This window comes from Heterodontus francisci, chromosome 4, assembly GCF_036365525.1.
Source record: "Heterodontus francisci isolate sHetFra1 chromosome 4, sHetFra1.hap1, whole genome shotgun sequence".
NCBI classification, from domain to species: Eukaryota; Metazoa; Chordata; class Chondrichthyes; order Heterodontiformes; family Heterodontidae; genus Heterodontus; species Heterodontus francisci.
The window spans coordinates 132790435-132804634 of NC_090374.1; the positions used below are offsets into that span (position 1 = coordinate 132790435).

Consider the following 14200-nt stretch of genomic DNA (forward strand, 5'->3'; position numbering starts at 1 on the left):
TTTTGTAAACCCATGCTGACTTTGCCCAAAATAAAAGCAAAATATTGCAGATGCTGGAAATCTGAAATAAAAACAAAAAATGCTGGAAATACTCAGCAGGTCTGGCAGCATCTGTGGAGAGAGAAGCAGAGTTAATGTTTCAGTTCAGTGACCCTTCTTCAGAACTGACAAATATTAGAAATGTAAAAGATTTTGAGCAAGTAAAGCGGGGGGTGGGGCAAGAGATAACAAAAGAGAAGGTGTTGATAGGACAAGATCACAGAGAATAACCAGAAGGTCATGGAACAAAGGCAAACAGTATGTTAATGGTGTGTTGAAAGACAAAGCGTTAGTATAGAGAGGGTGTGAATTGAATGTGAAGCACAAAGCACTCCAAGCACCAACATTAAATTTTTAAAAACCCAGAAATAGTGAGTAGGCACAAACTAACCAAACTAAAAAATCTAAAACAAAATAACCAAGTCCCATTTATGCTTTACAGGTGTTCTGCTATCACATCCTTTATAATAGTCTCTAGCATTTTCCCCACTACTGATGTAAGGCTCACTGGTCTGTAATTCCCTGTTTTTCCTCTCCCTCCTTTTTTAAATAGTGGGGTTACATTTGCCACCCTCCAATCTGTAGGAACTACTTCAGAGTCTATAGATTTTTGGAAGATGAACACCAATGCATCCAATATTTCCAGGGCCACTTCCTTTAGTACTCTGGGATGTAGATTATCAGGTTCTGGGGATGTGTCAGTTTTTAACCCCATTAATTTCCCTAGCACTAATACTGATTTCTTTCAGTTCCTCCCTCTCATTAGACCCTTGGTTCCCCAACATTTCTGGGATGTTATTTGTGTCCTCCTTTGTGAAGACAGAACCAAAGTACATATTTAATTGTTCTGCCATTTCTTTGTTCGCATTATAATTTCCCCCATTTCTGACTGTAAGCGACCTACATTTGTCTTCACTAATCTTTTTTTCTTTACATATTTATAGAAGCTTCGATAGTCAATTTCTATGTTCCCTGCAAATTTACTCTCATACTCTATTTTTCCCCGCTTAATCAACCTCTTTGTCCTCCTTTGCTGAATTCTAAACTGCTCCCAATCCTCAGACTTGCTGCTTTTTCTGGCAATTTTATGTGCCTCCTCTTGGTGGAGTTGCGGATAGGGATGAGGATTGTCAGAGGATACAGCAGGATATAGATCGGTTGGAGACTTGGGCGGAGAAGTGGCAGATGGAGTTTAATCCGGACAAATGTGAGGTAATGCATTTTGGAAGATCTAATGCAGGTGGGAAGTATACAGTAAATGGCAGAACCCTTAGGAGTATTGACAGGCAGAGAGATCTGGGTGTACAGGTCCACAGGTCACTGAAAGTGGCAACGCAGGTGGATAAGGTAGTCAAGAAGGCATATGGCATGCTTGCCTTCATCGGTCGGGGCATAGAGTATAAAAATTGGCAAGTCATGCTGCAGCTGTACAGAACTTTAGTTAGGCCACACTTAGAATATTGCGTGCAATTCTGGTCGCCACATTACCAGAAGGACATGGAGGCTTTGGAGAGGGTACAGAAGAGGTTTACCAGGATGTTGCCTGGTCTGGAGGGCATTAGCTAATCAGACCAGCGACATTTTCCTCCAAATCATTTATATATACTACAAAGAGCAAAGGTCCCAGCACTGATCCCTGCGGAACACCACTAGTCACATCCCTCCATTCAGAAAAGCACCCTTCCACTGCTGCCTTCTGTCTTCTATGACAGAGCCAGTTCTGTATCCATCTTGCCAGCTCACCTCTGATCTCGTGTGACTTCACCTTTTGTACCAGTCTGACATGAGGGACCTTGTCAAAGGCTTTACTGAAGTCCATATAGATAACATCCACTGCCCTTCCTTCATCAATCATCTTTATCACTTCCTCAAAAAACTCAATCAAATTAGTGAGACACGACCTCCCCTTCACAAAACTATGCTGCCTCTCACTAATAAGTTCATTTGTTTCCAAATGGGAGTAAATGCTGTCCCGAAGAATCCTCTCTAATAATTTCCCTACCACTGATGTAAGGCTCACCAGCCTATAATTTCCTGGATTATCCTTGCTACCCTTCTTAAACAAAGGAACAACATTGGCTATTCTCCAGTCCTCTGGGACCTCGCCTGTCGCCAATGAGGATGCAAAGATTTCTGTCAAGGCCCCAGCAATTTCTTCTCTTGCCTCCCTTAGTATTCTGGGGTAGATCCCATCAGGCCCTGGGGACCTATCTACCTTAATGCTTTGCCAACACCTCCTCCTTTTTGATAATGAGATGACTGAGACTATCTACACTGCCTTCCCTAGGCTCATCATCCACCAAGTCCTTCTCTTTGGTGAACAGTGATGCAAAGTACTCATTTAGTACCTCGCCCATTTCCTCTGGCTCCACACATACCCTTCTCTGTCCTTGAGCGGGCCAACCCTTTCCCTAGTTACCCTCTTGCTCTTTATATACGTATAAAAAGCCTTGGGATTATCCTTTATCCTGTTTGCCAATGACTTTTCATGACCCCTTTTAGTCCTCCTGATTCCTTTCTTAAGTTCCTTTCTACTGTCTTTATATTCCTCAAGGCATTCGTCAGTTCCTAGCCTTCCAGCCCTTACAAATTCTTCCTTTTTCTTTTTGACTAGGCCCACAATATCCACAAGGTTCCCGAAACTTGCCAAACTTATCCTTCTTCCTCACAGGGACATGCTGGTCCTGTATTCTAATCAACTGACATTTGGAAGACTCCCACATGTCAGATGTTGACTTACCCTCAAACAGCCGCCCTCAATCTAAATTCTTCAGTTCCTGCCTAATATTGTTATAATTCGCCTTCCCCGAACTTAGCACCTTAACCCGAGGACTACTCTTGTCCTTATCCACAAGTACCTTAAAACTTATGGAATTATGGTCACTATTCCCGAAATGCCCCCCTACTGAAACTTCGACCACCTGGCCGGGCTCATTCCCCAATACCAGGTCCAGTACGGCCCCATCCCTAGTTGGACTATCTACGTATTGTTTCAAGAAGCCCTCCTGGATGCTCCTTACAAATTCTGTCCCATCTAAGCCCCTAGCACTAAGTGAGTCCCAGTCAATATAGGGGAAGTTAAAATCACCCACCACTACAACCCTGTTACCTTTACATCTTTCCAAAATCTGTCTACATATCTGCTCCTCTACCTCCCGCTGGCTGTTGGGAGGCCTGTAGAAAACCCCCAACATCGTGACTGCACCCTTCCTATTCCTGAGCTCCACTCATATTGCCTCGCTGCACGACCCCTCCGAGGTGTCCTCCCGCAGTACAACTGTGATATTCTCCTTAACAAGTAATGCAACTCCCCACCCCTTTTACATCCCCCTCTATCCTGCCTGAAGTTTCTAAAGCCTGGAACATTTAGCTGCCAATCCTGTCCTTCCCTCAACCAAGTCTCTGTAATAGCAACAACATCATAGTTTCAAGTACTAATCCAAGCTGTAAGTTCATCTGCCTTACCTGTTATACTTCTCGCATTGAAACAAATGCATTTCAGACCACCAGTCCCGCTGTGCTCCGCAACATCTCCCTGCCTGCTCTTCCTCTTAGTCTTACTGGCCTTATTTACTGGTTCTCCCTCATTTATTTCACTTGCTGTCCTACTGCTCTGGTTCCCACCCCCCAGCCACACTAGTTTAAACCCTCCTGAGTGACTTGTCTTTTTAACATTGTCAGTCATCCTAGTTTTATTTTGCACTACGGCCCCATTTGTTTCTCGTCCTTGTTTTCTCTGCCTTCCACTTTTGCTTCTTACCTTTCTGGCTTTCATTTCTATCCTTGTTTCCCTCTCCTCTGACTCCCTGCTCAGATTCCTATCCTACCCCTTGGTGACTAAACTAGGATGACTAACAATGTTAAAAAGACAAGTCACTCAGGAGGGTTTAAACTGACTCTCTGTCAGCACTAGCAAACACCACACCCCCCACCCCCCACAAGGAAATTGGTCCCGGTCCTGTCCATATGCAACCTGTCCAGCTTGTACTGTTCCTACCTTCCCCAGAACCGGGTCCCAATGTCCCAGAAATCTGAATCCCTCCCCCCTACACCATTTCTCTAGCCATGTATTGATCTGATATATCCTGCTATTTCTGCTCTCGCTAGCACGTGGCACTGGTTTAATCCTGAGATTACTACCTTTGAGGTCTTACTTTTTAATTGTCATCTTAACTCCCTATATTCAGCTTGTAGGACCTCATCCCTTTTTTACCTGTGTCGTTGGTACCGATATGTACCACAACAACTGGCTGCTCACCCTCCCCCCTCAGAATGCCCTGCAGCCGATCAGAGACATCCTTGACCCTTGCACCAGGGAGGCAACATACCATCCTGGAGTCTCTTTTGCGGTCGCAGAAACGCCTATCTGTTCCCCTTATGATTGAGTCCCCTATCACTAGTGCCCTGCCACTCTTCTTCCTCCCCTCCTGTGCAGCAGAGCCACCCATGGTGCCATGAACTTGGCTCTTGCTGCATTCCCCTGAGCCATCTCCTGCAACAATATCCAAAGCAGTACATCCGTTAGAGAGGGGGATGGCCACAGGGGACTCTTGCATTACCTGCCTACTTCTACTCTGCCTGTTGGTCACCCATTCCCTTCTGCCTTTGTAGCATTTTCCTGCGGTTTGACCACCTCACTAAACGTGCTATCCATGATGATCTCAGCATCGCGGATTCTCCACAGTGAATCCACCCGCAGCTCCAGCTCCGTAATGCAGGTAGCCAGTAACTGCAGATGGATACACTTCCTGCACACCTGGTCATCAGAGACACTGGAAGCATCCCTGATTTCCCACATAGTACAGGAGGAGCATATCATGGATGTGACCTCTCCTGCCATGACTTACCTTTAGAATATTTAGTTACTCCCTTTAATTAAAAAATACTAATTACGCTAGGGGCCTTGTTCTACTCCAAACACTACCCACTACAATCTAAAGTCCTTAATAAATTACACGAACTTAAAAAAAACACACATTTTAGTAGTACTAACCTTATCACTTATTCAGTAGTTTTTTTTTAAAAAAGAACTTTCCCTTGATTTTATAAGCTATTTACAGGCACTAACAGCTGTTACTTACCCAACCAATCACCTTGCAGTTTTCCTGTGATGTCACTGTTGACTTTTTTCTTTTTTTCCAAACTCCGGCATGCCTAGACTGCTGTCACACAGGTCCACTCCTTGCTTGGCGTTCTCCCCCCAGGTCCGCTCTGCTCCCGGAAGGTAAGTGAAGGCCGAGATCCTCAGGCTGTATTTATCCTCTTCTCGTGCTTAGCATTCTCCCCACAGGTCCGCTCATCTCCGCTTCCGGAATGAGGAAACGACCCCCCCCCCACTCCGACCCTCCGACCCTCCGATCCTGGTCATTCACAGGCCTTCTCGTCCTGGACCTAATTTGCGTCCCCCACTGCCACCATCCTGACCAATTAAATGCTCTCCCTGCCTCCAAACCCCCGCGAGGGAGAGAATAAAACTCCTCCCAAAGTCTGCTTATGGGATCAGCTGTTGCCTAAAAGGTTCTGCTTAAATACTTCAAGAGCTGTTGCAGATGTTTGGTAATTATGAAAAGGAAAAATAAGAAAAGGTTAAACCAAAATTTGTACCTGTCTCAGCTTTGCTATAAAAAAGTACATCATGTAGAGAGTTATTTAGTTATTTTTGTATGCATGGTATGTAAGGGAAACAAAATGATTTGTTTATTTACCTGAAGTGGGTAAGGAAAATACTATGTCATGAACAAATGCTCTGCCAAATGATGATTTTTCAATCCACCATCTGGAAACCTGAATTAATTTTTTTCTAAAAGGTAAAAAGGAACAGATAAAAGGTGACTGCTAGTAGTTAAGATGGCCACCACAATTTGCATCAATATACCCTACATTCTAATGCATCGAGGTGGAGACAAATTATATGGCCAGTCCCCTCCAGAACAATGACTTGGGGTACTTTCAGTGAATTGCCTGTCCTGCTCCCATTAACAGGACATTAAAGCATCACTTGGCTCATTAAACTGGTGGAGGCGAACTACTCAAACGCAAGCACTTGAACATTGGTTGAGAGAAGGGAATTCCTAGACATGAACTAATTAAGTTGCAAGATGAAGTATACACTGAGCCATCATGTTGAATCATTGGGTGATGATCATGTCACAGGCCCACCATCTGTGTATTTGTGCTGGTGATTTCTCTGCAGCAACAGAGACAAGCAACTGGACACTGACAAGAGAAGACCCAAATGGGGTCCCTCCTCTCTCTCTCTCTCCAGTCCACCTTACAAGCTTCAAAGCCTGCCTGCTGGCTGCAACCACCTAGGCCTATTACTGCTGCAGACAGAGACCATGTGAAGTAAATAATCTGCATCACTGTCTCCAGGAAAACCCCGAATCAACTGGCCACATCTGCAAGCTGGAAGCCACAAAACCACTGAGTTCAGCTGGAAGCCAGCCGAGTCACTAAACTCTTATTGCTCCGGACTCTAATCCGACCAATCTATCCTTCCCCATTCTGTAACCTATTTGTGTGTGTATGTGAGAACCTCGAGTGCTGTGTGTATGTGTATGTGTGTGTGTGAGAAAGTTGGAGCATAGTTCATTATTTTACTTAGATCGGTTTAAGTACAATAAAGCTAACCTCTTTCTCTGTTAAACTCAAAAAAACCTGCCTGATTGGTTCTTTTATGATCATTGCATGTAATTAGTTAAACACTCACTGAATTGGCAAGTACATACACTATAAAAAATAAATAAACCTGTTGTGGTCAAACAAGGAGAGGGACAAGAGGGGAGCCATTCGACCCCTCCTCACCGGATCATAACAACTAATTATTTATTTTTCAAAAGTCACTTAACTTCACTGCTTTGGAATAAATCGCTTAGAAATTTCTTTCTAACTGCTTTCACCAGAGATGTGTATCCCTACCCAATGTCTGCATTCATCCACCATCTTGTTTCTCCACTAGAAATAAGGACATGACGTTTCCTAGTGAATGGTTAAATTTACTTATGCAATAGTATTTATTGTTTCTGAAATGCCTGTGCTTCTGGGGAAAGTCTAAACTTTGAATTCATGCAGATTCCCAGATCGACCCTGATTAACTGAAGAAACTCATGCTGGCAGGCACCTCCCAGTATGCACCCATATGTACAACATACAGACTTTTCTGTTAATTGATGGTAAAACTGGCCTCTCCCAAGCACAGGTGTTACCTAAGACTTATCATAAGCAATGCCAAGGGAATTTTGCTAGTCTTTATCTAAAAGTCTTTCAGCCATCATCTTCCTTCCTCAATAACCAAATAAGGAAATAATGTATGCAACAGAATAAAAATGTAAATAAGTTACAAAATTTAGAAGTTAATGGAAGTGCTAATTTAGCTTCTGATGAAAGGTCATGGTTAGCTATGTTTGTCTCTCCACAGATACTGCCTAACCTGCTGAGTATTTCCAGCATTTTCTGTTTTTATTTCAGATTTACAGCATCTGCAATATGTTGCTGTTGTTTAGCTCATGGCGTTTCCCAGAGTCATATCTCTTAGTTGAACTAGATTCAACGAGATAGATTACAGCATTCAGCATTTGTGCCTATAACATTCAGAATTTATGGTTAACAACTAGATTGGCCATTCACAGAGCACAGCAGAATCTGCTACTTCCAAGTTTGCCCATTGATGGAAAAGTTCTGAGGACGAAGCCCCAAAGGAATTGATTATTTAAAGCAGCTAAGGTAATTTACATTTGTTTTGTATAAAAATATCAAAAAAATGTGAAGCAGGAACTCTGGAATTTTATCAGAAACAGCATTCATAGGAAATCAGTATAAACTATGGTATTCAAAGGACTGTTTATTTAGTAAATATAACAGAGTAGCAAATCTTGCAGGACTGTACCATTATTCAAGTTGTGACTGAGGTTCAGAACAGAATTCCCGAATGTAGATCACAATGGAGGAAGGAGACAAAATATTGTGTCAACCTTGGCTCAGTGGTATCCTTTGTTAGAGAAAAAAACAGAAAATTCTTCCACTTAAAAAAATCATTCTAAATGATGGAGAGATTTTAGTTTCAATACAATTGGTATCGCATCTACATTATAAAATATTATACACTGGCACATAAGCCAGTTTCTTTGTTATTTTTTGGCATAGGATATAAAGTTATTACTTTCCAAAATACCTCATGAATAAATACTAGTTAATATAATATAATGCTTGTAACTCTCTCTTTGAACATGCCGCATTGAATCAGTTGCACTGAGGTCATTTCTTGGAAATAACTTGGGGAAATGTCATTATTTATAGAAAAACATCTTTGTTCATAAATCAAATTTAAATATTAAATAATGTTCAATGTTTGTTTTTTCATTTGAGGTTACTTTTAGAGTCCTTCAGGTGTTTCAACTTTACTAAACGTAATTGTTGGATTTAGATGCCCATTTTTCAAAAATGATTTTTATATTTAAAACTATTGTGTCTTCACTTGTTTCTTGGGTACTTTCTAATCAGAGTTGAAAGCCAAATGCCTAGGGTCAGTTACAGGGATCTGTTACGCTAGCACGCAACACCGAGTGATTTTGTTTGGGGGAAGCAGAGGTGGCAAGAAGACTGTTATAAACTGTGGGATGGGCTAAATTAGGAGCACAGAGGAGAGAAACCTATTAAAAATAGGTAGTAAGTGGTCGTGATATTATTAACAGTTTTGCTTTTTCTGGCATATCTAATGCTGCAAGGTGTGTTCTAACTAGACTGTAGTCCTATTTAAATTACCTGTATGGAATTCCAACCCTGCTGACCAGAGTTTAGCACATACCTGGTTACACACATGTCCAGAGCTCCTCTCTTAATAGTTAAAATTTAAACATGTAAAGGAGAAGAGGAACTTGCATTTATATAATGCCTTTTGTGACCTCAGAACATACCAAAGAATATGGATGACTGCATCTGCATTGTTTAAGCATTTAAATTAACTCCAGAGAGGTTTCAAGAGTGTCTAGGAGATACAAAGGATGGATGCCCTGGGCAACGTTTACATTTGGTTTAAGATCACACTGAAGTTGTACTCCTTATGGTGTCAAATCTAACTGATGAGAGATTGTGGGCTGGATTTAGTGAGGCCATTTGGAACGCGAATCAAGGTGTGGGGGGTAGGTGGTGGGTTGGAGAATAGTGATGGATGCGTCCGCCCGGAAATCCAACATCATGAGGTTGGTTCCAGATTTAGTCAGCAGCAGTAAAGCTCCAAGGCAGTGCTGCTGCCCCGACACGACGGCAGTGTAAGTTAAATTGCTGAACATATTGTTGTAACACATTTGCATGCAATTGAAAATGATTCAATAGGGAGCTTGGAATTAAGTGGTTGACAGGGGGGCGCTCACTTGTCTTCGGATTCCCAGCCATTGAAAGGTGGTGGCATCAATGCCTCAGTGCCATGACTGGAAGGAAGCCATAACCAGCACTGGATAGGGCAAGGTGGGGGGGAGTGGAGGACATTGTCAGCCGACAGTGCCATACACTCTGTATGGGTGGGTGTGTTGCCAGGTGGCATTACCTGGTGGGCATTTTGCCAGGTGGCATTACTGGGTGGGCATATTGCCAGGTGGCATTACTGGGTGGGCATGATGCCAGGTGATCTGCATGGGTGGCCATACTATTGAGTGAGAGGGTTGACACTCTGCAAGGGTGGGCGCTAAGGGCCATGAGTGAGGAAGCCGAGAACAATAGCAAAGGCAAAGCTGCCAAGGCAACTTCATCTCTGCAAGACAGCGCTCTGGAGGTCTGCTGATCACTTGGCGTGGGTCTCATACACACCCACCCGGTAATGCCACCCAGCAAAACACCCACCTGGTAATGCCACCTGCTGGATTTTCAGCAATGGTGTTGACAAAAAGCCAAGTTGTGTATTTTCACTAATTAGTCAAAAAACTATATTCCTATGGGTGCTTTGAGGTTTGAAGAAGTATGCATAATTTGTAGGTTTACTCAGAGACTAATCAATATATTTACACGTCAATAAAGATTAATAACTTTGATAAACTGTAACACTAACAAAAGATTATTAATATACAGTAATGTGGACTGTGATGTTCGGAGTCACAATATTGACAAATACGTGTGCAAATGTGACAAACCATAGTCATTGTAGATGATTTGTTGAGTTTTCTCCAAAAAGTATTTATATATTATTAGATCTCCCCAAGGGCTGTTCAAAGTGAGCAGTAGGATATAGTGGGAACTTGAGAGCGTTGGGTTGAAAGAAAGTGAAGTGGACAGTGGTAAAGTGTTGTTTTGACTGACACCTTGGAATTGGAAACAACTCCTGAAAGATTAAGAGATTTTGTGAGCTGAGAACAGGGTGGATTCTGTGATCCCCTGTATCCAAAGGGAGGGAGGGTGGCTGAGGGAGGGCATGAGAGTCTGGAGGAGGCAGGGAAGGGTTGGGTGTTGGAAGGGTTGGGCATTGGGAGGGTTTGGGTAGAGGTAGGGGTGAGTGAGGCTAGGGAACAGGGATGCGATGGGTGTGTGGGAGGGGGTGAGGTAGGGTGCAAGGAGGGAGATGGAAGGGTGGTATGAGGAGGCAGATGGGAAGGGAGGTACATACGTGGGTGCGGGGAGGGGAAAGGTGGGAGGGTGGTGTAAGGGGGCAGAGCACAGGCGAGGTGGGAGATAGGTATGAGGAGGCAAAGAAGGTGCGAGGGGGCAGGGAGCGGATGTGAAGGGGCAGGGAGGGTGTCGGGGGCAGGGAGGGTGTCGAGGGCAGGGAAGGTGTGGGAGTGTGTGAGAGAGGGTAGGGAGTGGGTGTGAGGGGGTAGGTAGGGGGTGGTAGGGAATGTGAGGTACAGGGAGTGGGTGCTAGGGGGCAGGGAGGATGTGGGAGTGTGTGTCAGAGGGTAGGGAGTGGGTGTGAGGGGGTGGAAAGGGCAGGGAGGGGATGTGAAGGGCAGGGAGGGTTTGTGAGAAGGCAGGGAGGGATGTGAGGGGGCAGGGGTGATGTGAAGGGGTGTGAAGGGCAGGGAGAGGTGAGAGGGTGTGTGAGTGGTAGGGAGGGTGCATGAGGGGGCAGTGACTGTGGATATGAGGTGACAGGGAGTGGTGTGAGGGGTAGTGAGTGTGTGACGGGGTGTGAGGGGACAGGATGGGTGTAAGAAGGGGTGTGAGGGGACAGGGTGGGTGTGGGAGGGGTAGTGAGTCAGGTGTGAAGGGACAGGGTGAATGTGGGGGGTAGCGAGTGTTAGGGGACAGGGTGGGTGTGGGATGGGTAGTGAGTAGGTGTGAAGGGACAGGGTGAATGTGGGGGGTAGCGAGTGTTAGGGGACAGGGCGGGTGTGTGAGGGGACAGGATGGATGTAAGGGGGGCTGTTGTGAGGGGTAGTGAGGAGGTGTGAGGGAACAGGTTGGGCGTGTGAGCGGTAGTGAGTATGAGGGGACAGGGTGGATGTGTGAGGGGTAGTGAGTGAGTGTGAGGGGACAGGGTGAGTGTGGGAGGGGTAGTGTGTGTGAGAGGACAGGGTGAGTGTGAGAGGGGTACTGAGTGTGAGGGGACAGGGTGGGTGTGGGAGGGGTAGTGAGGGGGCAGGGTGGGTGTGTGAGGGTTAGTGAGGGGGTTTGAGGGGACAGGGTGGGGGTGTGAGCGTACAGGGTGAGGGTGTGAAGGGTATTGAGGGGACAGGGTGGGGGTGTGAGGGGTAGTGAGGGGACAGGGTGGGTGTGTGAGGGGTAGTGAGGGGGTGTGAGGGGACAGGGTCGGTGTGTGATGGCTAGTGAGGGGACAGGGTGGGTGTGTGAGGGGTAGTGAGGGGACAGGGTGGGAGTGTGAGGGGACAGGGTGGGAGTGGGAGTATTAGTGAGGGGACAGGGTGGGTGTGGGAGGGGACAGGGTGAGGGGTAGTGAGGGGACAGGGTGAGTGTGTGAGGGGACAGGGTAGGAGTGTGAGGGGTAGTGAGGGGACAGGGGGTGCGGGAGAGGAGGGGACAGGTTGGGAGTGTGAGGGGTAGTGAGGGGACAGGGTGGGAGTGTGAGGGGTAGTGAGGGGGTGGGAGGGGACAGGGTGGGAGTGTGAGGGGTAGTGAGGGGACAGGGTGAGAGTGTGAGGGGTAGTGAGGAGACAGGGTGGGTGTGGGAGAGGAGGTGACGGTTGCCAGGCTAAGCACAGGTGTCTTTCTGCTCAGCCAAATTAATTGCCTGCAAACCAGCAGCTGCGCGACCGTGATATCCCGGGAAACGCTTCCAGGATGCGGCATCGCTCTGCTCGCACTGCCGGCATCAGCCCTTTCGAGTGGCCATTGCCAAGAGGTTTAATGTAAACACATACAAGTAGAGATGCAGCTCTGGATTTATTTCTCCGATTATTTAAGATCACTTTACTTCATTTACAAACAGTTAAACAAGAAAAGCAAAAAGGTCGGCATTCGATAGATGCCTCTCCTGTTTCGTTTGCACCACCCAGTGGAGTGATTGAAATGTGTGCTGCTGAGGGCAGTGATATCGCTCCTTGCTCCTCGCCTCCTGAGCAAAGTCCACCCCTAAACTCACGTGCTTGTGCTGGCTCCCCATTGACAGCAGCCAGTGAAAAGCCGCTGGTCGCCCCGCAGCCTCTCAGTCTCAGCTCGCCGCACTGGCGGCTTTTTGTAAAGATCAGCGGCACGCTTTAGATCTCTTAAACAGGAACATCTTTTTTTTTCAGTCTTTACATTTATGCATTTTCCCCCATCCTTTCCCAGTTCGTTACTCGGGTCCGAGCATTACCCAGCAGCTTACTTTCCGCTGCTGCAACAAAGTTTTAAAACTTTTTGCCAACTTCCTTTTCAGACAGAAAATCATACGTTTGCCAAATTTTAGGAACAACTGAGTGAGAGGAGCCCGAGTTATAAAGTGAATCTGATCAACAGGCTGTGAAGTTATTCTTTTAAAACAAAATTTGTTCTGGAAATCCTTCAACACGCCAAGGAGCCAGTGTGTTCCCGGGATGGGGATACACGGCTGTTGGAAATTTCTGCTGGGATGTGTAGCTATTGCAGGCATCGCGGTGGAAAAAGTGACGGGACAGCAATATCCAAGAAACTTTGAAGCACAAAGATTCAATCCAAATGCAATGAGGGAGGCAACCAACAGAGTGAGGAGAAGAGGACAGCAGGATATGCTGAGAGGGTATACACGGTTTTCTTTTAAAAGCAGAAAGTATAAAGTTTTGAATATTTGTAATTTTGTTCAAACCATAGGGACTGGAATATTAGCGTAACGTGCTGTGGCTATTATGTTTTAGTGTAAAAGCAGACTTCCCGCTAAACTGTCACCCACTTAACTTTTACAGTCAATGAGCATTACTCAATGCATTCTTAGAGATTTCCCGGATTACTGTACAGAAATCCCCTTTAGTCTGTGTTTATGTGGAACAGGACACGTACAGTCCGAAGGTAAAATAATGAGCAGCTGCCGATGCTGAACAGACACAGATCAGTCGTCATCTGTATTGAAAAAGGACAGGGTATACTGTTTTGGGTACCTACCCTTCAAAACTGAGAATCATTTTGACCTTGTTAGAAAACTGTTCAGCAACCTTATAAGCCAGAGTTAAAAGTTTAATCGGCTAAGTCGCTTTAGTTGCTGTCTTCAAAACTCTGAAGTGATTTTTTTTTTACAGTTTTACTATTTTTGAACCTACAGAACACATCCTTTAAGAGCTTTCAGAATAAAATAATTAGATCATCTGCTGTGAGAAAAATGGTCAGTCTTTTGCATGGGAAATCTCTAGGGTGTACGTACAATGATGAATGGGTTCCAAAATCTATACAGACATGGAAGACTGCAATCATTCTGAAGAAAGTAGGAATTTGTCTTATTTCAAAACGATTTTTTGAAAAATCCCTCCGGAGCAAAAGTACATAATGCAAAATTATTAGCTTTAAAAGTTGATGAATTAACATTTCTTAGAATTCCTAGAGTTATAGTAGGATAGTTGAAAGCAGAAAAATGTACCGCTTTCCTTTCTGTCTTCAAAAAGTAACCTATACTTCATTATTTGCCAAGTTTCCATTCCTCTGCATACTATTTATGCCATAGAAAGTCATTTTCGACAAATTGGTAACTTTATCGTTGTGTACAAAACATAACTTGTTTTTTCATATATTTTCTCTGTCGTTTATAATTAAGCTGTAAATTGGTTGTGATTTT

General features: G+C 44.8%; 1 protein-coding gene across 1 annotated transcript in view; it reads left to right on the plus strand.

The window, feature by feature from the left end:
- The first annotated feature begins 12602 nt into the window (after positions 1-12602).
- Positions 12603-14200, plus strand: part of LOC137369253 (fibrillin-2-like) — a 496406-nt gene continuing 494808 nt past the window's right edge. Inside the window, exon 1 of the mRNA XM_068030179.1 lies at positions 12603-13177. Coding sequence (XP_067886280.1) covers positions 12996-13177 — 182 coding nt within the window. The 5' untranslated portion in view covers positions 12603-12995. The remainder of the gene's footprint in view (positions 13178-14200) is intronic.